This window comes from Halichoerus grypus, chromosome 1, assembly GCF_964656455.1.
Source record: "Halichoerus grypus chromosome 1, mHalGry1.hap1.1, whole genome shotgun sequence".
NCBI lineage: Eukaryota > Metazoa > Chordata > Mammalia > Carnivora > Phocidae > Halichoerus > Halichoerus grypus.
Window position 1 is genome coordinate 79,161,682 of NC_135712.1, and position 25,135 is coordinate 79,186,816.

General features: G+C 39.3%; 1 protein-coding gene across 4 annotated transcripts; it reads left to right on the forward strand.

Moving 5' to 3' along the window:
* Positions 1–84: 84 nt before the first annotated feature.
* On the forward strand, positions 85–20,604 carry TBCCD1 (TBCC domain containing 1). 4 transcript variants are annotated; one of them, XR_013446120.1, is made up of 9 exons: positions 2,573–2,653; positions 5,778–6,156; positions 9,275–9,430; positions 13,002–13,368; positions 15,188–15,374; positions 15,516–16,013; positions 17,058–17,208; positions 17,907–17,963; positions 19,206–20,604. XR_013446120.1 is itself a non-coding variant. In XM_036066669.2 (8 exons), the coding sequence occupies exons 2-7, from the start codon at positions 5,821–5,823 to the stop codon at positions 17,185–17,187; spliced, it is 1,674 nt and encodes a 557-aa protein (XP_035922562.1). In that variant the 5' UTR covers positions 85–235; positions 5,778–5,820; the 3' UTR covers positions 17,188–17,208; positions 19,206–20,604. The 4 variants fall into 4 exon arrangements, 3 of the variants coding, with proteins under 3 accessions (XP_035922562.1, XP_035922561.1, XP_035922563.1); XM_036066669.2 differs by lacking the exons at positions 2,573–2,653; positions 17,907–17,963 and adding an exon at positions 85–235; XM_036066668.2 differs by lacking the exon at positions 17,907–17,963.
* Positions 20,605–25,135: the final 4,531 nt, after the last annotated feature.

Genomic DNA, 25,135 nt, shown 5'->3' on the forward strand with positions numbered 1-25,135 from the left:
TACGGGAGAGAGGATTTATCTTGTTACAAGTCTGGGAATTTCATTCATATTGAACTTTACGCTGGATGCGGGAGCGGAGGGACACAGGAGAAATGGGCGGGGACAATTACTCTACGCCAACGGTAGGGCGAACGCGTTGCTTAAGAGGTCTTACTTTACCCTCTTGGAACAAGCCCGGAAGAAAATTGCCTCAGTTTCACCAAGAGGCCGTGGATTCAGCTTCCATCACTTAGCGGTGAGAACATCCCTCTTCCCTTACCCCCCCCAAGTCTAGCCTAAGCTTTATTTACAAACCTGAGGCAAAACATTTTTCTGGCAGTGTTGTGAAATTTTAATGGGAGAAAAGCTGTGAACTGTCTAGCACAGCGTCTGGCACAGTAAGCACGCAGTGAATAACTATTTCACACTTAGGAGAACTCTTTGATTCCCCCCATCTACTTGTTCATGACAAAATTCTAGGTGTCTTCCTTGATTCCGCCCCTGTATTCCCTATCCAAATCTTTGCCTTTAAACTATATCCTGAATCTGTCCACTTCTGGCCAAGTCACACCATTTCTTACCTAGCAAGACCTCCTAAGTGGTCTCCCTGCCTCCACTCTTAATATTTTACTATCTCTTATTAACTCCTGACCCCCAACCCCATGATTTTTTGCAGACATGTCAGATCACGTCATTCCCCTGCTCAAAACCCACTAATGGCTTTTCATTGTGCGTAAAATAAAATCCCAACTCTTCACGCTAGCTTACAAAACTGTGTCTTAATAAAGCTGGGAAAAAATTTTAAAGCCTAGTATGATTTGTGCCCTCACGTAATATACTCCTTACCATGTTCCAGCAAAACTGGTTTTATTTTTCTAATACATCAAACCTATTTCTCCCTAAGGCCTTTGTTCTAGCTGTTCTCTCTGCCTGAAGCACTCGTCCCTTAGTTTCTAACATGGGTGACTCCTTTTACACTCAGATAAGTTGAAATGTCACTACTTCAGAGAAGACTTCCCTGACCAATGAAAAATAGCCCCTGCTGAGTCCCTTAGTCTTACACCATCCTATTTTGTTTCCATCCTTACCCCCCACACTCACACAACTGTATGCCAGTTTCAAGAGAGCATAAATCTAGACTGTTCTGGTCACACCTGAATAGGACAGCATCTTAGAACAGAGCTTGCCGGGGCGCCTGACTGGCTCAGTCGTTAAGCGTCTGCCTTCGGCTCAGGTCATTAACCCAGGGTCTTGGGATCGAGCCCCTCGTCGGGCTCCCTGCTCCGCGGGAAGCCTGCTTCTCCCTCTCCCACTCCCCCTGCTTGTGTTCTCTCTCTCGTTGTCTCTGTCAAATAAATAAAATCTTTAAAAAAAAAAAAAAAAAAGAACAGAGCCTGCCACAGAGTAAAAGTTGCTTCAACTGTGATCTTCCTATGCTGGCTTCTTATACGTCAGTCCTCAGATCAAACTTGGCATTGACCCTTACCCCCCTCCAAATTTATAGCGTTTATTAAATTCTGAAACTGTCCAATTTTTTCCTTAATATGTATTATCTATTTTCCCTATTAAAATACGCACTCCAAGAAAGCAAGGATCTTATCTATTTTGTTCACTGCTGTGATCCTAGTGCCTAGCACTGTGCCAGACACACAGTTGTGCTCAATAATAATTGCTGTTGCAAAAAACAAAGGCATAGAGAGGTGACAGAATCTGTTCAAGGTCACTGAACTATTTAGTCGTGCAGCTTGAATTCTCACCCAGATCTGTTTGAATCCAAAGCCCCTATCTACTCTTGGCTCATACAGAGGTAAGGGGAAGACCAAGGTTACTGCTTTCAGGAAGATGCCTACTGGAGGAGAGAGGCCACATAAAAGAGGAACTAAATTGCATTTTATGGTCTTATTTACCTTTGTAACTCCCACACCTATACGAGCCATAAACGAACTAAGAAACCAGGAAATGGCTAAAAATCATTAAGTGGAGGCTTCGAGGAAGGAGTGGTGTCTTCTGCAGGGTGGACTCCAAAAAAGCTTCAGGAAAGCGGTAACGTGGCGGGAAAGCTAACAAAGCCTGCGGGCTCTTTTGTTAAGGAGCTAATAACCCCGGGGGCTCTGGCTTCAGACGGCCTGGGTTTCCTGGGTTTCGATCCTGGCTGCTCTCTTGCTGTGACCTGAGGGGTGTGCTACTTCCACCTCTCTACGCTTTAGTTTAGTTGTCGGTAAAACAAACATCCTTAACTTAAAGGGCTCTTGGGAAGACAGATAATACACATAAGGGTGCTTTACACAGGGCCGGCCCGCGGTGAACGCTATAAATGTAAACTGTCATTGTCATTACATTACTGATCAAAGCGTGCTGACCTTACCAGCAGCTATTGGCTGACCATAGATGTGTAGAGCAATAGGAAACTTCCTACTTCCCTGAGGTGAAAGGCGCGACACCCGAAGCGGCCGGGTCTGGCTCCAGGTCCCAGCACCGAGGACTCTTGGCCTCAGGCAAGTACTTCTCCGCTAGAGGAGAAGCGGGAGGCCGCTCTAGCAACATCAGCCTCCAGTTCTCGGTGGCGCGAGGCCTGACGCTTGCGCAGTGGGTGAGACGGCGGGCGAGGGGCGGGCTGGGCGAGCTGGGCGCGGCGGCGCGCGGAGGGTGCGGCGGAGCGGCCCTGCCTTCGCAGGTAACCGCGCGCGGGCCGACGCCGGGGACGGAGGGCGGGCCGGGGAGGCTGCCCTTTGGCTCCCCAGGTCTCGGGTCCGCTACGGAGCCTGCCGGCTGGGGTTTCCCAGTTCCCAGAGTCCGGCCGGGGAGCTCGTGCGGCCCGGACCAGGACGGCGTCGGAGGTGGTGGCGAAGGACCCGGTCCCGGAGGACCGCTGGGGGTCTCACGCCCATCTCCCCGCCTGAAAAACCCCACCCCAGCGCTCCCAGGGGCTGCTTTTGAGACGGAAAGAGCCCATGTTTGTTAGGAATTTAGCCCTCTCGAGTCTCAGAATTCATTCCCCAGGATCTGGCTTTCGATTGCACACTTCAGGAACGGGAGTTGAGGATCTCACAGAGCAGCCTCTTTCTATCTCGGGGCGAACTAAGATCTTCCTCACGTAACTTCATCTCTTTTCCTCAGAGCAGCGCTAAGCCATTCCCGCGAACGGAGAGAGCTGCGCTTTACCTCTCACACCCTTCTTTTGGGTTTCAGGCTCCCACGTTCCTTTACCTGGTGCTATGTGGCCTCACATCTAAGGCCACTCGTTCTGGTAATCCTCTTCTGGATCCACTCCCATTTTCCAGAGATTTTCCCAAAACTGGGTTCCTAAAGTACATTTGTAAGTAACACAGTTCTCAAGACACACAGACTTGAATTCTAATCCAGGGTGGTGCCAATCTAAGTATGTGACTTTGGGTAAGTCCCTTAACTTCTCCAAGCCTCAGTGTGCTCGTCTGAAAATGGGGACAGTCCTATCTCTAGATGGTTGAGAGGACGAAAGGTGAAGAACGAGAAATATTTAGCCTGCTACCTGGAACATAGTAAGCATCCAATTGATGTCAATTATTTTTTGAGCAGATAATTCCTCAAAGAGGCATGACGTTCTTGGAATCAAATGGAATGTATAATAATAGCAATAAAACATTTTCCATCAGGCATATAAAGAAGGTTTTTTAAGTGATGTTACTTAATGCTGAGGAGTGCTCAATGGTTAAGTGGTACTCGATGGTACCTTGGTCAAGTGATGGTACAGTTTGATACAGTCATCTTGGAAAGCGATGGAAATATATGTCAGGAGCTTTAGAAATGTCATTTACTTCATTTCACCAATGCATATCTGAAAATTTTCTCAGAAGTAGTCATAGTGCAGAAAATATGCAGAAAGATGGTAATTATAGCATTATTTATAATTGTGAAACATTTAAACTTTTTCTTTTATTTTTAATTGAAGTATAGTTGATATATTAGTTTCAGTTGTATAGCATAGTGATTTGACAGTTATATACATTACAAAATACCACTGGGGTGCCTGGGTGGCTCAGCTGGTTAAGCCTCCGACTCAGTCTCAGCTCAGGTCTTGATCTCAGTTGTGAGTTCAAGCTCCCTGTTGGGCTCCACACTGGGTGTGGAGCCTACTTAAATAAAACAAAACAAAAAAACACACGCAGAGAGTATAGTTGCCATCCATTACCATACAAAGTTATTACAATATTATTGACTATATCCCTATGCTGAACTTTTCTTCTGTGTGACTTACTTATTTTATGACTGGAATTTTATACTTCTTAATCCCCTTCACTCTTCGCCTACATTTAAATTTTCTACAGTGGAAAATTTTAACATATACAAAAGTAGAATAGGTAAATAAACCACCATGTGCTTATCACCCCACCTCAACAATGATTAGTATTTTGCCTATCTTGTTTTTGTGAAAAATTTTAAACCTACTTAATGTCTGAAAATAGGAGAACAGGTGAATAAACTAGGGTACCTTTATTTAGAGTGCTATGAAGCTTTTAAAATAACAGAACTGTATATATGCTATTATCACAAGTTTGAAAAATCAAAAACTAACATCCAATCTATGTAGAAAAAGAGATGGAAAGGAAGTACAATAGAATATTAACTAGTTTCCCTTTGATGGCGGGACAGTGAATGATTTCCTCCCCTTCTATTTTGAGATATAAGTATTCCATAAAAATTATGTATTGTTGTTATAACAAAGAAACAACAAACAAAATCTGAAATCACTGCACCTGAACTAAGCACAAAGAATATGCCAGAGCAAGTTCACTGTTACAGAGAACAAAAATGATCTCTTTCTGCAGCCCGCGCTTATGTGAGCATTTGTCTGCCACCTCACATTAGTGCTCATATTGAACTATATGTCAGCTAACACGTCCACATCTTTAACCCCCCATCCTCTATGTGTAAGTGATTTGACTCAAATTTTATTCCCCTTATTTTGACTAGCTTTGCCCCTCAGGGTAGGCAGAGATTTCCTGTGAAGAGATGACTCTCCCATTTCTTCTTTTCTTCCTTTCCTGAGCAGGATTCCAACTCATACTTCATGCGTTTATACACTCTCCCTAAAACAACCACTTCGAACAATTCAAGTAATTTTGTTTTATCACACAGTTTTTCTTGTTCAAATCGATTGTAGTGACATCTGACCGAAAATTCATTCTGCACTTGGTTGATAAACTAGATCTGCTTTTTATTATTATTTTTTATTGTTATGTTAATCACCATACATTACATCGTTAGTTTTTGATGTAGTGTTCCATGATTCATTGTTTGTGTATAATCCCCAGTGGTCCATGCAGAACGTGCCCTCTTTAATACCCATCACCAGGCTAACCCATCCCCCCACCCCCCTCCCCTCTAGAACCCTCAGTTTGTTTCTCAGAGTCCATGGTCTCTCATGGTTCGTCTCCCCCTCCGATTTCCCCCCCTTCATTCTTCCCCTCCTGCTATCTTCTTCTTTTTTTTTTTTAAACATATAATGTATTATTTGTTTCAGAGGTACAGGTCTGTGATTCAACAGTCTTACACAATTCACAGCGCTCACCATAGCACATACTCTCCCCAATGTCTATCACCCAGCCACCCCATCCCTCCCACCCCCCACCACTCCAGCAACCCTCAGTTTGTTTAGATTTGCTTTTTAAACTGACATAGTACATCTTAAAATAGTGAAGGGAGGGGGCCACCTTAAAGAAAATGTATAAATGGAAAAAACAGACAAAAATACAACAAAAAGTACATGTATAAATGAGTTTTGTTTCAAATCAGTGTGTGAAAAAACCTCTGTTTCCTAGGTATGCCAAGAAGCCTTATCACACAGATGTCCTTCGAGATAATATGGATCAGTCCGGAGTTCTCCTCTGGGTGAAAGCAGAACCCTTTATAGTGGGTGCCTTGCAGGTCCCCCCTCCATCCAAGTTCAGTCTTCACTATCTCAGGAAGATATCCACATATGTGCGAACCCGGGCCACAGAAGGAGCTTACCCACGCCTGTACTGGTCTACATGGAGGCACATTGCATGTGGGAAGCTGCAGTTGGCTAAGGATCTGGCGTGGCTTTACTTTGAAATATTTGATAGTCTTGCAGTAAAGACACCAGAGGAGCGCCTGGAATGGTCTGAGATTCTGTCCAACTGCATGTCTGAGGATGAAGTTGAAAAGCAAAGAAATCAGGTATGGATTTATATGTATTTGTATGTGTGTTTAATTATTTTGAGAAATAAACTATCTTTAATTTTTGTACTAGCTGTACACAGTGTGTGGTTTTAGGTTAATGGCTATTGTGATCCCAGAGTGCCATTTTTCTTAACTGTTCCAGTATTTAATGAATTAGCCCTTACTTAGCAATCTCTATTCACCTACTTCCAAAGCAGTAATGTTACAAGAACCCTGTAATTGAAAGAGGGAAATGCTTTCACTGACTTGAAAAACATTTTGAGGTGAATGAGTGATTATGAGTCATTGATACGTTACAGTCAGAGAATCTGACTATTTTTAAGTGGGCATCTGCTATGTGCTGGGATTCAAAGATGACTGGAACAGCATCTCTGCCCTCCTGGAGCTCATAGACTAGGAGGGGAAGTTGGTGTGTAAAAAAAGTGCGATTTGATAGTGTGGAATGTATAGTAGTGAAAGTGTGCATAAAGTACAGAAATAGGATAGGGAAGAGAATGGTTAGTTCTGGTGATCAGGAAAGACTTCACAGAGAAAGTATATTAATCAGAGTAGGCTCATTACAGTAACAAACATTCCTGCCATTTCAGTGGCTTAGCACAGTAACAGTGTATTTCTCATTCATGCAGCAGTATAACACAGGGCATCTGGTTGGATGAGTCTCTAGGCTGCTGTTGTCCAAGCAATGACTCAGGGAGCTAGTCATCTTCTATCTCTTGAAGCCACAATTTTATTAGCTTTGTTGCAGTTAAAAACAAACAAAAATGAAATTCCAGTGGTCTACAGTAACAAAGGTTTGTTTCTTGCTTATTTTACGTGCAGCCTGTACTTTAGCTAGAGCTAAAGGTTATGGCTTGACTCTGTGTGTCTATTCATTTGGGGACCCAGGCTAAAGAAACATATTCTGTATAGTTAACGCCTGTTCTGTGACAGAAGAGAAGAGTAGCAGAGCAGGAGAAAACTCATGATGCTTCTTTTGCTCTGATGGGACATAAACTGTAACTAGTTTCATTCCATTGGCTAAAGCTTTGTTATATGTCTGTATCTAAAATCAGGAAGATGGGGAGGTAGACTACCTCACAGTAGGTAGGGCAATCCCATGGCCATGGATAAGCCTCCTAGAGGATGTGGAAGTGAATAATTGCAGGTATAATACAGTTTGCCCCAGTCATGCCCACTAGGGCCTCAGAGTCCTTCACTTCGTGGAGTGTTTTTGGGAGATTTGAAGGTGGCGTATGTCAATCCACCCACGTTCCATTGACCGTAACCCAGTTATACCATGTCTGACTTCAAGGGAGGCTGAGAAATGCCATCTAAATGCAGGCCCAGGAAGAAAGAAAAAGGTATTTAGTTAGTATCTAGCCACTCTGTGCCACATGGGGTAATATCTAAACAAGGTTTGGAAATTGAAAAGTTTGGCAAGAGAGGAAGGACATAGTTACTCATTAATTAAATATTAAGTGCCTACTATGTATGAGGTACAGTAGTGGATGCTGGATACAGAGATTAATAAAACCTTCAAGAAGCTCCAGATTTTTTGAGTGCTTATTATGTGCTAGATTCTATGCTAGTTATTAGGAATATAAAAATGAAAAAGATGAGGATCTTATAGTCTCATGAAGAGGAAGGTATATGAATAATGATAATATAACAAATAATTGTTAAATGGAAGTATGTATAAAATGAAGGAATTTTGCTGAGTAAAAAAAAAGCCAATTCCAGAAGGTTATAGACTGTATAATTCCATTTATATAACATTCTTTTTTTTTAATTTTTTTTAAATTTTTTTATTTATTTTTGAGAGAGAGAGAATGACAGAGAGAGAGAGAATGAGAGGGGTGAGGGTCAGAGGGAGAAGCAGACTCCCTGCTAAGCAGGGAGCCCAATGCAGGACTCGATCCTGCGACTCCAGGATCATGACCTGAGCCGAAGGCAGTCACTTAACCAACTGAGCCACCCAGGCGCCCCTATATAACATTCTTGAAATGACAAAATTAGAGAGATAGAGAACAGATAAGTGATTGTCAGGGATAAAGGAAGGGGTGAGGGTGGGAGGGAAGTAGGAAGTAGTTGTGGCTATAAAAGGGCAACATGAGAGATCCTCGTGTGGATGGCAATGTTCTGTAACTTGGCTGCATCAATGTCAACACCCTGATTGTGCTACTGTATTATAGCTTTGCAAGATGGGAAACTGGATACAGTGTACACAGGATCTCTATTAGTTCTTACAACTGCATGTGAATCTACAATGATCTCAAAAAATTAAAGTAGCATTTTAAAAAATATGTAGGTTCATGGGGTTCTGATTGACAGTTGATTAAATAGGTCTAGGTGGTCCTGAGAATCTGTATTTTTCAATTCCCTAGTTTAGCAATTTTTAGCCAGGTTGGGAAGCAGGGTGAATACAGCTCTAGTACCAGATGTATTACGTTTCTGTGTCTCCTGTATGTGTATGGAAATGGGTATATGAGGATAATCATGAGCTTCAAATCCTGAGCTTCAATGCCTTTCTTCAAATAAGAAATGACTTATAAACATCTATCAGACCAATAGTATTTTTTTAAGTCAAACACTCTTTTAAGAACTTGATGAAAACCTGAGTCCTCCTCCCCCACAAAATGCACATACACCAAAAAATTACATATAATTTCAGATGTTGCATTGATACCCTAAATTTTTTTTGATAAGTCTGTGAGCCTTAGATTAGACTAAACTGCATATTTTGGTGAAATTTTCTTCTTCCTTTCTTCCATTTATTTATTCAAGTGACTAAAGTTTGTCTTTTTTATTTTAACTGCAATTTTAAACTTCTGAAATACTATACTTTTAAAAAATATGTACTTCATCCTCCTCTTCATCGATTTTGGGGAGAGAATGTCTATGGCCATAGATGCTACATAGCTTTCTGAGAAGGTAAGTGACTCCAGTTTAATTAGTTTTAGAAACTCCTATATCTGGGTATCAGAAACATACATATCAAATGCTAGCAAGTTTCTACATTTTTCTTTTTAGGATTTGCAAACTGTTGTGAATTTATTTTACTGTATCTACTTAGCTGTAGACTAGGAACTGATGTGGTTTAGGACGTGTATTCATCATCTCTTTTCTTTTTGGCCAGCTTTCAGTGAACACCCTACAGTTTCTGCTCTTCTTATACATACAGCAGTTAAACAAGGTCTCCCTGAGGACATCTTTGATTGGAGAAGAGTGGCCTAGTCCCAGAAATAGATCTCAGTCTCCTGATTTAACTGAAAAATCCAGTTGCCATAATAAGGTACTGTTTAAATTTTGGTCTCCTTCTTTGAAAGGGACAATTTATGAGGAAGATGATTTGCCTTCATTAAAAATTGTGTTGGGATTACTTATATAAGCCAATCATTTGTTGGCGTGGTTTTTTTTTTTTTTGCTTTTTTGTTTCTTTTTCTTATTATAAAACAAAATAAATATTTGCAGTTTTAGTCCAAGTATAGAGAAGTAATTTCCATTCATTCCTTCAATGACACAAAAATCTCATGATCCGGGGGCAAATTATTCACTGTACTCTCATTAGCATTCTCATTTTTGCAAATGTTAATGAATTTGAATCTACTTTAGACTAAGTTAGGATAAATGAGAAGATGTAGTGTTTACAAAGTCTGTTGAAATCTACTGAAAAAAATTTCTATAAAAATATCTTCTCATATGTTTAAGTGATGTGCTTTGATATACTTAAGCTCAGCATGCTTGTGTCATATTATATGATGCAACAACATAGAAGTTAAACTTAACTGCCTCACATTGTGAGTTTTAGAAATTGTGTTATTTCTTCTTTCTGTTTTTGTAAAGAAAACTGAAATATTTTTACCTGTTTATGTAAAGGTATTCTAAAAAACCTTAAGTAAAACATAGATCTCAGTATTACTGCCATGTGCAGGTTCTTTAAAAATGTTCTGAGGCAAACAGCAACAACAAAAACCTTTCTGGCACTTTTATAATCTCCGTTTTCAAGGAAACCTGTCCACCCTTATGTTCCATGATACGATTCCCTCCTGGTTGTGCTTCTCATTTTTTCTTCTCACTCTTCATGAGCCTCCCCACTGGCCCCTACAGCCACTATTCCCCCAGGATTCTGCCTGGGGCAATTTTGTCTTCTCGCTAGACGTATTCTTTAAACATAATTCTTCTCTTCTCATGACTTCACGTATCTCAATGACTCCTAAGTTTGTCTCCATCCTAGATTTCCCTCCTCATGTAGATGCCCTCTCTATACCTTAAATTCAGAATGTCCAAGTCCAGATGTATTAGGCCAATTATTGTCTGTTCTTTCCACACTTATTTCCTGTTGAATGGGCACCATGCAGAGATGGTGTTTTGAACTAAGGTAGTCTGCATTCAAATTGGCTCTGCCATTTAATATCACATGATTTTAGGCAAGTCGGTTAACTTTTCTAGGCCTTGGCTTGTCTTTTGTGAATGGGGATGATAATTCCTATTTCTGAGTGGCTGTGAGAATTTAGTAATACATTAGCATGAGACTTGTTGCTTAGTAAGCATCAGTAAATGGTGACTCTCAGTTTGTGCTATAACATGACCTCTCCCAACAACTGATTAGACCAGAGATGGACACTTGACTAGAGTAACCCATTCACAGGTATGTATTTGAAACTGGTCTGGTTTGAATTGATGACATGGCCCAGTCAGTGCCCCCAGGAACTGAAGAAATTACCAGTTTGTGCTGGGTGCTTGAGCTGGCGGCTCAGGTAGCACTGGGACCAGAACAGCCAGCTTGTTTATAAGTGACCTGGAGTTAGGAGGGATTAGAAACTCTGAGGTAATCAGAGAAAAAGAATAGAATGGAACAGACATGTAGAGACACTGGCGAGAGAGTACCAGGCCCAAGGTGGCCTTCCAGTTCCAGTTCTGATGAGGCCTACCTGTACTTCAGCTTGGGAGATGACTGTGTGTCTCTACAGTAAAATCTCCCTTTACTTGAATTGACTTATATTCCCGAAGCCAGAGAAGGTTACCACCAGCTACCCATGCTTATTCTCTCAGCACCCATACCTAGTTTTTTTTTTTTTTTTTTTTTTTAAGATTTTATTTATTTGACAGAGAGAGACACAGCGAGAGAGGGATCACAAGCAGGGGGAGTGGGAGAGGGAGAAGCAGGCTCCCCGCGGAGCAGGGAGCCCGATGCGGGGCTCGATCCCAGGACCCCGAGATCATGACCTGAGCCGAAGGCAGACGCTTAACGACTGAGCCACCCAGGCACCCCACCCATACCTAGTTTTTTGTCAAGTCTTACTTATTCTGCCTCCAAAATAACTCTAATTTAAAAATCTGTCCCTCTTTGGGTGGCTGGCTCAGTTGGTGAAGCGTGCAACTCTTGATCTCAGAGTTGTGAGAGTTCAAGCCCCACAGTGGGTGTAGAGATTACTTTAAAAATAAAATCTTTAAAAATAAAAATAATGTCTGTCTCTTTTCTTTCTCTTATATAGGCCATACTGACATTTTTTTGGGGGGGCCTTGATTTCTATAATTAGGTCCTATATGGTCACCCTGCTTTTAGTCTCCACTCCACCTACTACACTGGACTTTCTAAATGCAGAAGGATTATATCTGTTTCCTGTCAAAACTCCCATCAGTAATTATTATTGTCACTGTTGTTTTCATCTTGTGCTCCATGGAGCCACCTCAGAGCCTGCTATGGGTGAGGGGGATGCAGTAAGAGAGATGAAGAGCGACAGCCCTGCTTTGACATGTTCTATGGTATCCAGATGAGAGTTTATTAAAAAGAGAAAAGGTATAGCTATTTAGAAAATAGTTTTAAAGTCCCTGGCACACAAAATAAGGCCCAGATGCTTTAGTGTTTCATACAGGCCTTTCATGATTGGTCCCTACCTCCAGTTTCCTGAACACGGCAGGTACTTTTACTGCTATGGATCTTTGCGTATGGTATTCCGTAGGCCTAGAATGCCTTTTTTCCTTGTCTGTTTGTGTAACTAACAACATTAATCAAGAATCTGTTCAAACAGCACTCCATGATGATTTTTTCCCCCCAGAGGGGTTCCTTACTCCTCTCCGGCTCATAGCATGTCTTTACAGATCTCTGCTGTAGTTCTTATCTCATTGTGCAACAGTTGCTTGTATTGTCTTTTCACTACATAGGCTCTGAGTTCCTTGAGGACAAGAACTATGTCCTATTCATTTTGCCTAATTCATCGCTTAACACTGCTCATACCACATAAGAGATATTCGAGAAATATCTGTCAAATGAATGAGCCAAGTCATTGAGACACCTGCCAACTCAAAGCTTATTCCAAAAGTGATAACTTCTCTTAAATCTAGCTACTGTAAGGTCAGTTGCATTGTTCCATCCAGTGGAATTTGAAACTCCTCCTGTAATACGAGAAGGTAAATAAACCCAGTATTTCATCGAATGAATGTCCAAGGTAGCTATTTTTATGTTAGATCTGAAACTTGAGAGTATTTACTAGGTGTGTGACCTTGAGCAAGTTTCTTAACCTTTCTATATCTCCATTTCCTCATTTGTAAAATGGGCATGGTAACGGCATCTATTGCAAGATGGTAGCTAGGATTAAATATGTTAAAGTTTGTACAACACTTTGTGGTTGGCACACACTAAGGGTTAGCTATAGTATTACTTTTGAACTACCTAAGGAAGGGAGAGAATCTGTTTATACCTATCACATAATATTAAAAAATCTTTATAAGGTTTATATTGTTGCCTTAAATGCTTTTTTAGGAGGTGAGGCAAAGTAGAAATACAAAATAATTAAAATATAAAATTTTCAGGTCTTGTAAAATCTGTTCTGTTAAGAGTGCTTTATTTTGATATTTTTTAGAACTGGAATGATTATAGTCACCAAGCATTTGTCTGTGATCATCTGTCAGATCTCCTTGAGCTGCTTTTAGATCCAGAACAACTCACTGCATCATTTCATTCGACCCATAGTAGTCTAGTCTCTCGCGAAGCTGTTGTGGCCCTCAGCTTTCTTATTGAAGGTACAGTGAGTAGAGCCAGGAAGATATATCCACTTCACGAACTTGCTCTGTGGCAACCACTGCATGCAGAAAGTGGCTTCTCGAGGATCTCTAAGACCTTTTCTTTCTACAAGCTGGAAGCCTGGTTGAGAGCCTGTTTGACGGGGAATCCATTTGGTACATCTGCTTGCCTTAAGTCTGGAAAGAAATTGGCTTGGGCTCACCAAGGTATTTTTTCAGTATTTTAATCTATATTAAATTGAATGACAAGTTAAGGAACCTAGTGTTTTCTGGTGTGTTAATAATCACATCTCTTCCGGAGACCTACAAAATATTGCTACCACAAGGTAGGAAAAGGGAACCACTCTCTTTTGTCTAGGACTTTTTCCATCAAGGCAGCAGTAGTGTGAGAGGGCTGATTTCAGAGTCCGGGTCTTCTGTTGGCAGTTAACGGAACTCCAGCTTCAGTCAGTTGTCACTTTGCTCTGCTTTTCTCTGTTCTGACTTTCTCCCTCACCCTCTCACGTGCTCATTTGTTGAGGGCCTTCCTGTCTTCTCTGCACCACAGCCGGATTTGGCCATTCCACAGTTACAACCTCGGAGAGTTGGTGTAAAACTGGGGTCCATTTTAGGTACACAGACACAAACAGATTAACTTGACATTTACAGTTTAGAAAAATCTAAAGTAGAGAAAATCTGGCCTTGGTTGCATCAGATACTTACTCTTGACAGTCCAGCGATGGCTAACGGGATAGGTTCAGGGGCTGTATGACTTCTGGGGCCCAAGTATAAGTTTAAAGAAAAGTAGATGCCTACACTGAAACAAATGCCAGCCAAAATTAATGAAAAAAGGAAAAAAAAAAACATAGAATATACTTCCACAATCTCTGAATTTCAAGGATAAAGAAAAAATAAGTTCCATGTAATTAAAAAAAATCAGTTTTTGTGTCAAATTTTTATAATGCTAAAAAACAAAATAGTTGAGCAATGTCTACAGACTCTCAAGCAAAAAGACTGTGATCCAAGAATTGTATATCCACCCAAGCTATTGCTCTAGTAAGAGGTCACAGACTTCCAGATATTGAAGGGTCCCATAAATATATAGGATATACTGCATAATTCTTGATGGTGATAAAAGAATATAGGCTCAAGCAAGTTTTTAAATGTTGTTACAGTAGTCACTAGTAGGAAAAAGGATATGTAACCTCTTAGGATTATACTGAAATGTTAGCGGAGGTGGCTAATAGGATCACAGATAATTTGTATCTTCTTTTACCACTAGTATTTAGAAATTGTCTACAATAACCATGTATTACTTATTTAATAAAAGGAAGCAATAAGAATTGTTTTTATTTTTTTTTTTAAAGTAGTAGCGTACTTACGCGACCTCCTCATATTTGGCCAGTATTCTCTACAGGGGTGTCCTGCTGGCTTTCAGAGAGGTACAGTGTGAGAAGCCAGTCACATAACGGCGAGACTGTATTGTGGGGACAAGCCCTGCACAGTTTTTGAGTGTCAGTTTCCGCAAGGCACTGTGTGTGAAAGGAAGATGTGCTCTCAGTTACTAACGATGTGTAGGGATTAAAGGCATGAATCCAAATAGAATTCATGGAATGATGTGGTAAGTAGCTTAGGAGGGGTTTGAAATTAGTATTATGGTGACTTAAAGAGATTATTTAAGGATTGGGATGATAAATTAGGGCAACTTGGAGAAGATATTTGAGTTGGGCCAGCTCTGTGACTAGCCATATGACCTTACTTGAAAGATACACATGAAAAAAAAATCTTAGATCTGTAGGCAATCTTGAATGGACTAGAGGTTTTAAAAAATTTTTATGACAAAAAATTATGAAATATTGCAAACATACAGAAAAACACAGAGAACAGTATAGCAAACACCTTTTTACCCAATGCCCAGATCTAACATTTTTCCAAACCTTACATGTATCTAATTTTAGACACTTACACACCTAGACGTATGTAACCTCATATGGTTGTTTTTCTTTGATTTGAAACTATCTCATTTATTTATATTTTTCTTAAATAGTTGAAGGGACGACCAAAAGAGCTAAGATTGCTTGTAATACGCATGTGGCCCCTAAGATGCACCGCATGGTGGTGATGAGCCAGGTTTACAAGCAGACCTTGGCCAAGAGCTCAGATACTCTGGTGGGGGCACATGTAAAGATTCATCGGTGCAACGAATCTTTTATATATCTGCTCTCTCCCTTACGGTAAGCACAGTTCTGATATTTTGATCTTTTCTTTGGACTAGGATTGATCCTTTTTGGCCATCAGAGAATAATTTTGTAGTCAAATATTCTTTTGATCTCCCTCTCATTCAGAGGAATTTACCTCATTTTTTCATTTTTCAGATCTGTGACCATTGAGAAATGCAGGAATAGCACCTTCGTCTTGGGCCCTGTACAGACTGCTCTTCACCTCCACAGCTGTGACAACGTTAAAGTCATTGCTGTTTGCCATCGTTTGTCCATCTCTTCTACCGCAGGCTGCATCTTTCACATTCTGACGCCTACACGCCCACTTATTCTCTCTGGAAACCAGGCAGTAACCTTTGCCCCTTTTCATACCCATTACCCAATGCTGGAGGATCACATGGCCAGGACCGGCCTCGCTACGGTGCCTAACTATTGGGATAATCCAATGATTGTATGCCGAGAGAACTGCAACACAAGTGTCTTCCGACTCTTACCACCTTGTGAATTCTATGTATTTATTATCCCCTTTGAAATGGAAGGGGACACAACAGAGATACCTGGGGGTCTTCCATCTGCATATCAGAAAGCACTGGGTCAAAGAGAACAGAAGATACAAATCTGGCAGAAAACTGTGAAGGAGGCTCGTTTGACAAAGTGAGTGTTTTCTAGAGAAGAATTTGTCTTATGTAAAATTCCGTGGGAAAACAAATTAATCTGTACATGTTTACAGCTGTACTAAAGTAATAAAAAAGATGTGTCTTTTGTTAAGGTCAATATTCCAGGTTGTTTGGTTGGGGGATGGGAGCAAGTAGCTGCTCAAGAATTAGACTCCCTTCTTTTTGGAAGCTTTAGTTGATAGATAAACAACTTGTATTTATGAAAGATCATACCCACGTGATCTAATACTTACATGAATTGGTTTTAGTTTTTAATTCTCTAACTATATCGGTGGTTCTCAGCCTCGGTTGCGCATCAATCATCCAAGGGGCTTGTTCGAAATACAGATCTCCTGACTCCTCCATACCACAGACAGACTCACCGAGGGTGGATTCCTAATGCTGCTCCATGGACTACTGCTAGTTTTTGTCCAAGTTTTCCCTAATCCATGGTAAAATGTGAAAAATAAGCACAGTGTTTTAAAACAAAGCTAAATTTAGTCCGCTTAAAATTTTGTCTTTTATTCTGAAATTATATCCTTCCTAAACTTGGGGTGCCAAAATATCTTATTTTTAAATGCTTGTGATAGTAGATGATTGTGGTTTATTATGTTTACCACAATATTTTATTTCAAGGGTACTGGTCTTTGAACTCTAGAAGCCAGGGACGCGGTTAACAGTTACTGTTAATAGAGATTCAGAAAACATCAGTGTGGGTAGTCAGGGAATATTTATGGAGGAAGTAGAATTTGTGTTGGACCTGGAAGAATTAGCAGTGTTTGGATAGGAGCTGAGGACTGGGCAGAATACTTTTATATTGTATCTGACCGATCTTTTTTTTTTTTTTTTTTTTTTTTTTCGGGGGTGGGGAGTGGTGGTGCTCCAATGTACAGAACTGAACAGAGCAGTTATTTGGAGGGAAGAAATGGATAACTAGAAATAATTTAATGTCTATCCCATTAAAGTGCTTTATAATCACTTGGAGTAAAATGAACATGAATTAGTGTTCTTACATTCTTTTTGCTCTTGATGGCACTTTTAGGGATCAAAGGAAGCAGTTCCAGGTACTTGTGGAGAATAAGTTTTATGAGTGGTTGATTAATACGGGACATCGCCAACAGCTGGACAGTCTTGTGCCCCCTGCCGCAGGCTCCAAACAAGCAGCAGGATAAGACTTCTACATGGAAACACTGGTGGGCATTTATAACGTAGACCACTTAGAACAAATTTTCTTGGGAAAATCTTACAAGCATGCAAAAAAGCTGTGCAGAATATGATGTTACTGGCCACTGCCTCTTTTTCTCCGCCAGACCCACTAGCATATACAGACTTTACATACCCATTTTTGCCGCATTTTAGAGTGAAGACCAACCAAAGTATTCCATAGGTGGAGCCTGTGGAATAATGGGCAAATGTAAGGGCCAAGTTTTGTCTTCTTTGCTTCTTGCCTAGTACAGGTTGTACTGTCCAAAGATACTGCTTTCCCCATACATAGCTTTCAGCTGTATTTCCCCTTTCTAACACATCTCTCATCTTTCCCATCACCCACACACAAATCAACTAAGTTAACTGATCTTTGTTAACTGTACATGAGCATTAATAAATGACTAGCATTAATCCAAATGAAGATTTGAATACTGAACTCTGGAAGATCACAGATCCAATAGAAGAGAACATGGATACAGACAAATTTACTAGAAGTCATTTAATCCAAATATAAAATATTCTTTTTTCAATATAGAAATTAGTTTACTTTTCTGTTTCGAAGTCTTTTAAAAGACTAACAATAGAAAAACAGACAAAGGATATCAAATAATTCACAGAAAAATACTTACAAAGATACTTTTACTTACAATTAAAGAAATGTAAGATACTATTTTTTCTCTCTCAGATTGGCAAGGATCAAAAGCTGGTATACAACACTTGTAAGGCATTTTGTTTACCACCGGTAGGTGCTGATATTGAATCTAAGCTGGGGGTTTGGAGGGGTGAAGGCAGAAGAGGAGGAGTAAAATATTGCCTTGTGTGTTTGAAAAAAGAGAGGGGTTATCGCACATACTTATATGCTAATTATATGCCTTAAAAACTTCTGAAAGGACATAAATTATTGAAAGTGTTTGTCTTTGAGGAATGAGACTAGATGTCTAGGGTGATTGAAAACTTATTCTTAATTTTTATTGATACAGAATTTACATACCATGAAATTCACCTTTTTAAAGTGAAGGATTCAGTGGCTTTTATTAACATAGTGACAAGTTTGTACAACCTTCACCACTGACAAATCCAGAACATTTCATCACCCTAAAAACAAAGCCCGTATACATGGACAGTCAGTCCTCATTCCTCCACCCCCAGTATCTTCTCTTTTCTCTAGTCCGTGGCAACCACTAATCTACTTTTTGTCTCTTGATTTGTCAACTCTGGACATTTTCTATAAATGGAATCATTGGACATGTGGCCTTTGTGCCTGGCTTCTTTCGCTTAACATCATGGCCTTAGGGTCATCCATGTTGTAGCCTGCATCAGTACGTCCTTCCTTTTTATGGCTGGAATAAGTCCATTGTATGGATATACCACACTTTATCTGTTCATCAGTTGATCTGAGATTTGAGTTGTTTCTCCTTTTCAGTTGTTTTCACTTCTATTGTGAATAATGTTGTTAGGTACTTTAGTGTACAAGTTTTTGTGTAGACATATGTTTTCAATTCTCTGGGTATATACCTAGAAGTAGAATTGCAAGGTTATAGGTTTAACTTTTTGAGGAAATGCTGAACTGTTTTCCAAAACTGCAAAAACTTACTCTTTATTGTTTATAGATTGTTTGCATTTTAAATTGTGTATTACTTTTTACAAAAAAAATTTTATAATACTTATTTAATAAATGCTGAGACTAAGAATTAGGAATCTGATGAGGATTATCCAAAGGAAATGGGAACTATAAGAAGGTGAAATTTTAGTTGAGGCTAATCCCGATAACCTGCCACTTTTTCATGTCTTTTCTTCTATTATGAACTAAAGTGACCCTCAGAAAAAAAGGAATATAATTAACTTTAAAACCTTATGTATTTAACACTCTAAACTCTCACGTGGCCTTGATTTACATGATATTGTAAATACAAGTTTTTTCCTATTATTTGCATGAAAGCAGTAGAAAATTAAGTTACTAATATTTTTCTCTTATTATCTTCAGGGGCCTGCAAACAGGAGGATGATGAATGGAAGATGGTACACGTCTTGAAACTAAATTGGGAAGATGCTCTTGCTGCTTAAGAGACATTGGGGCTTTTTCCTTCCTATTTAACACCGTTCCTTGATTTCCATTCCATACTGATGTATTACTGTTTAGGTCGAATTTTAGATGAACTTCTGACTATTATATAAACGTATTGTTTATAGAACATCAGAAAGCTCATCTTTGTGTTGCCAAAATGAAGTTGAGGAAGGCAGTTTCATTGTATATTAATATTAAAGTGACTGAGCGTAGATTTGCAATTAAATTTCACATTTTAGTTTGTATGATGAAAGGGTTTCATCCTTTCTAGAGTTAAATACGAGTTTTATAGTTCTTTGAAACTATTTAAAAGGAAATTGCTACTCCTTTTAAAAAATAATTGGAATGAAAGTATAGTTTGTTGGTGTATAAATATAGCAGAAATAGTTTTATACAAAGATATTTTAGTTCTTAAAAGTATGAAACAATGAAATTGTGTATTTTTCATTTTCTGCTTCAAATTTTCAGTAAGCAAACTCGAAAAAGTAATTTTCTTCTTTTGATAAAAAGATAAAGATTTGCTTTTAATTTTAGAAAAGATTTTATGGGGGAGGAAATAATTTTTCCTCTATCCTTCTAGATTCTTTTGGCTTTAGTCTATTAATTAAATTGACATAAGACAGATTAACAGGAGAAAAACAATTTTAATTAGATATCTATGGGAGCCTCATAAGAATATGAGTCCAGGAACAAGTCAGGCAGTTGGCTTATATGCCACCCTGAGCTAAGGAATGGAATATGGGCCTGGGGTTCCAAAGGGTAATTCACAGGATGTTAAGAAGAGCAGATGTGTGGCAGTTAGATGTTTGCCTTGTCATACAGATGGGTCATTCAGATTAAAAATTCCCTCTGGTGATAGCTCTCCTGGGCCAGGTTCCCTATCTGAATTATTTTAAGTAGTTAAGGGAATGTTTTTCTTGAATCTGCAGGGTGTTCATTGCCTTTAGCTCAAAATAATCCACATGTTAAAGTAGGGCATTTTGGGGTCATGTATTCTTCCTCTCAGTTACGAATGTCACTTTGTGATGTTATATCAAAATAAAGTTTACATTTGATTGGGAAAGCTGTATTCTTTAAGATAAAGGAAAAAGAATTATTAAATTATTAAATAATTATTAAATTATTAAATGAATCCACTGATAAACACTGTTTTGTATGCTCACTGGTCATTGATTTAGTAATTATATCAAAAAAAGGGCTTGATCTAAAGTGAAAATTAACTCTCAGAATATGTGTTAATTCTAATTGAGGTTTTCATAGTTTTTATTTTAAGATGAAGTTCAAGAGAGAATTCAATAAAGAAACACTGGAGTAACAAGTGTGTTTTGGAAATTGCTCTTGTTTAATGAAATTAATGGTATCACTTAGATACTTTCCAGTTTACCAAATTCAGAAAGCTAAGCACATAACTTACTAATTTGTTTCTCAATAATCTTCCTATCAAGGCACATTTACCATTTTCTGAATTGACCATAATATATCTTGGGGGCACCCTATTTGTTGGATAGTTTTATTAGTGAAAACATGAGGAAGATGGACTTTTAAGAAGAATATACTTGACCAGGAAAATGAAAATGGAGAAGGACTGATTTGTTGTTTCTTTGAATTTACATAAAATGTAATCTCATTCCAAAAGTCAGAGGTGTAATAGGTGCCGAGAACCTCTGAACAGGTTCCCATAGGCTATCATGGCAGAAAAAATGCCACCAAGCAGGCGGCAAATTGGGCTTAGCTCAACCTTGGTAGGACCGTAATTCTCACAGTATCTTTCTGTCCCTCAGGCTACATATTGTAGAGCCCTTCCTTGTGGATTAGAACTTGTGTGTGTGTGTGTCCTGAAAAATTTTCAAACATAAAGAACAGTTGCGAGAATCTGAATCCCCACATACCCCTTGTCTAGATTTACCACTTGCTAACGTGACGTCACATTCACTTTACCACTCTGCATAGTAGTAGTATTTTCACTCAACAATTTGAGAGTAGGTTGCAGACATCTTAAACTTTTACTCCTAAAGACATTAGCATGTATTTCCTAAAAATAAAGACATTCTCCTATGTAGTCATAGTACAAATTATTAAATTGATTAAATTCAGGAAATTTCACAATGGCACCGTATACAGTCTGGATTAAAATTTTTGCTAATCCTCCCAAAAATGTCCTTTGTAGTGACATTTTCCAAACATAAGATCATGCATTGTGTTTAGTAGTCACTACATTTTGTTGCTTTGGAACATGTCACTTCTGTTCAGAATTAGAGGGTAGCCTTTTGACTTTCCCGCAAGCTCTATTGAAGAAAAGAAGAAGACACTGAGGATTTCAAGGTGGCGGCTTGCTAGAAAACCAAATTGCCCAGATAAGGGGGACTTCTTTGTTTTTAACTTGGAAAACTTTGGCTGGGTTTTGGTGCCTTGACTCAGCAAAGTCTATAATGCAGCAAGGCTTGGTAAGCATTAGAAGGGGTACTGAAGCTTTCCTTTATTTCATAATCCCAATTGTTTTTCTAGAAACCATCAATAGCCTCTAAATGACTGACTCAATTTTTGGATCCTATTCTCATGACTAAGCTTTCCCTACTAGTTTGATTTGAAACCAGCGCACTATAAATGTCTCTATGCCTCTCTCTCTAGCTATTCCGGATTCCAGCACTGGGGAAACCAATCTATGCACCAAAATGTCTAAGTCTGGAAACAAGGTAAGTTAGCAGTCATACTGATTTATAGCCTACCATTTTCTTTTCCTTTGTACCTTTCTTTCCAGTGTTTCCTTTCTTTTGGAATGTTTCCTATTTTCCAATGTACCTAAAGATACACTAAAAGAAAGGTGGAGAAAAGCTTTTCTTCTTTGCCTGAAGGTGAGTATGATAGTGGTTTGAAGGCTGGGATTGGGAGAGAAGATTAAAAAACGCTCATTATATTTTCTACTCGGACAGAATTCCCCAACAGTTTATTAAGGGCTTATCTTTGTGTGGGGGGCGATGTTCAATACTGTGCAGGTATATAACAGGTAAATATCATCATGATTTCTGCCTTCCAGGAACCAATGTTCTGTGACTTTCCCCAGGAATAGGACATGCTGATAAAAGGAGTATGTGGAGTAGAAAACTTTTAGTGTTTAGTTAAAAACTGCTCTGTGAGGGGTGCCTGGCTGGTTCAGTCGGTAGAGCATGCAACTCTCGATCTCAGGGTTTTAAGTTTGAGCCCCATGTTGGGTGTAGAGATTACTGAAAATTAAAATCTTTTTTTAAAAAAAATCTGCTTTGTAAAAGTTAGCCTCCACCAGTAATGTTCTAAAAGACCATTCAAGTGAATTAAATCCTACATATCCATTTCATTCAAGCAGTTACTCTTACCCATCTCCTGAAATAAAGTGCTTACTTACATTAGGAAAATTGCCTCTCAAATATTTGATTCACAGTTGTTGGACTGGAAATTGATCTCTTAAGCAGAGCTTTAGGAATGAGGGATTCTACTTTCATTTCTCTATTTTAGCTCTTCCACTGACGAGTGAGTGTAAGGCAAAGCCATTGGTGCCTGATTTCCGCATCCCCCCCAACTCCTTACTTTGAAAAGTTTCAAACCCATTGAATCTTAAAAGAATAAGAAAGAAGTGTTAAATACTTGCATATCCCTCACTTATATTCTCCAATTGTTAGCCTTTTGCTATATTGGGTGTCTGTCTCTCTCTTTGTACTAAACCATTTGACAGTAAATAGACTTAATTCCTTTGCCATATTTAGGCATGTATCTCCAAAAATAAACATACTATCATTATCTTGTCCCCCAAATTTGTAATAAATATAATACCTAATATTCAAACTATATTCAAATTTCCCCCAGTTGTTTCCCCAAATGTGCTTCATGGCTGGCTTTTCCCCTGATATAGGATCCAGTCAGGGATCATGCATTACCTTTGGTTGCCATGTTTCTTTAACCATTTTTTCCTTTAGCCTCTTTTATATGGAACAGTCGCCCTACCTTTCTGTTGTTGTAGTTTGAGACATTAACATTTTTCAAAGTCCAGACCAGGTGTCTTGTAGGAAGTCCTGAAATCTGCATTTGTCTGATTGTTTCCTAATGTTTAGATTCAGACTAACCATCTTTGGCCAGAAAGTTACATAGGCAACCTCAAGTATTTCCCATCACATCATGTCAGGAGGCACCTGTTAATTTATTCCAGAATTGGTTAGTACCTGATTTTTTTTCCACTTGGAAAATAAAACTAATAATCATACTCGTCATCTAAAAGATTTTGGGAGAAAAATGAGACAGTGTCTTTAGTGCTCTGAGGTTCTTGAAAGCATGCCATGCAAATCCCACTGAAAAGAATTGTAAGTCCTTAGAGGAATATCCATGTGCCTTGAGGGAAGACTGTTACAGAACCCTCTTTGGGGCGGCTGGGTGACTCAGTCAGTTAAACGTCTGCCTTCGACTCCAGTCATGATTCTGGGGTCCTGGGATTGAGCCCCATGTCGGGCTCCCTGCCTGGCGGGGAGTCTCCTTGTTCCTCTCTCTCTGCCCCCACCCCTGTTTGTGTGCTCTCTCTTTCTCTTTTTCTTTCTCTCAAATAAATAATAAAATCTTTAAAAAGAAAAAGAACCCCCTTAGATGAAAATGCCCCCACTTTCAAAGATTTCCAGAGTAGTAATAGTGTGCTCTCTTATTTCTTGTAGCTGCCCTGTTCATGGTGGTTAGCTAACTTGCTTACTAGGCCAAAAGAGCAAGTTAATCTCTTTCTCTATTGCTTCTCCCTTTCCTGCCATCTTACTAGCAATTTAATCAGAGTTATAGGCTTGGCAAAAACGATGCATTTTACTAAATTTGGTTTTGTTACCTCTGGAATACTCAACATTTTTCTTTGTGCTATATTGGATTAATAGGCTATTTTTCAAAAACTAAACGAAAATGAGAGGAATTTTGTAATAATTTCTAGGGAAATCTCCAGCACTATTTCTTAGCTTTCTCTACAAATTTTTTTTGCCCAAGAATCTCAGCTCACCATAGAGTAGATTTCATGGTCCTTCTGCAAATGGAAATTGAGTAGAAGTACAACATTCTCTGGGCTCTGGGATTTGCAAGGTCTCCCACTGAAAGGAGAGCTTGGTTCTGGAGCTCAGTAATGGCTCCATGGCAACACAGTACTTTGTTTCAGCTTTGGAATGGCTGGCTAGTCTGCTGGAAGGGTGGCCAGCAAGGTGACCTTATAGAACATCCTGTATATAGATGTTAGCCAGGCAAATGAGCAGAGGGCACTAAGTGTGAGAAACATTCAAGTAAAAAAGATACTAACTTTATTTCCTATAGCATATCCCTTGCAAAGCCTCCTTTTTGGGTGACAAATTGACCAAAAACCAAAGGTAATTTGAATTAAAGTTAAATTAAGGAGTTTAGAATCTATTAATTCTTAGTGAAGTTACCTTAGTTTTCCTAAAGATCTTTCCACAGGGCTTTGGGGAAAGCTTCTCAGACTCAGAATCAGTCTTGATCCATTACTAAGAGAGTAAATGGTGTTTGTGGAACAGAGTTAGCTGTGCAGGCAGGAAGACAGCAAAGGGAGAGAAGATAAAATGAATCACAGGTCACTAACCAGGAGTTTTGCACAGCAGTCCACTCACTTGCCTGCAACGAACTTGTAACTAGCTATTGACCTTAGGCAAGTCACTTAACTTCTTTATCTGTAACAACAGTAGCAAAAGTTTATTGGCAATTATGAACCAGATTAAACTAAGTGCTTTATTGGATTATCCCTCCTCAGAACAATCCTCTGCAGTGGATATTGTTACCCAGTTTTACTAGTGAAGAGCCAGAGCTTTAGAGAGAGGTTCAGTGGCCTATCCAAGGTCACAGAGCTA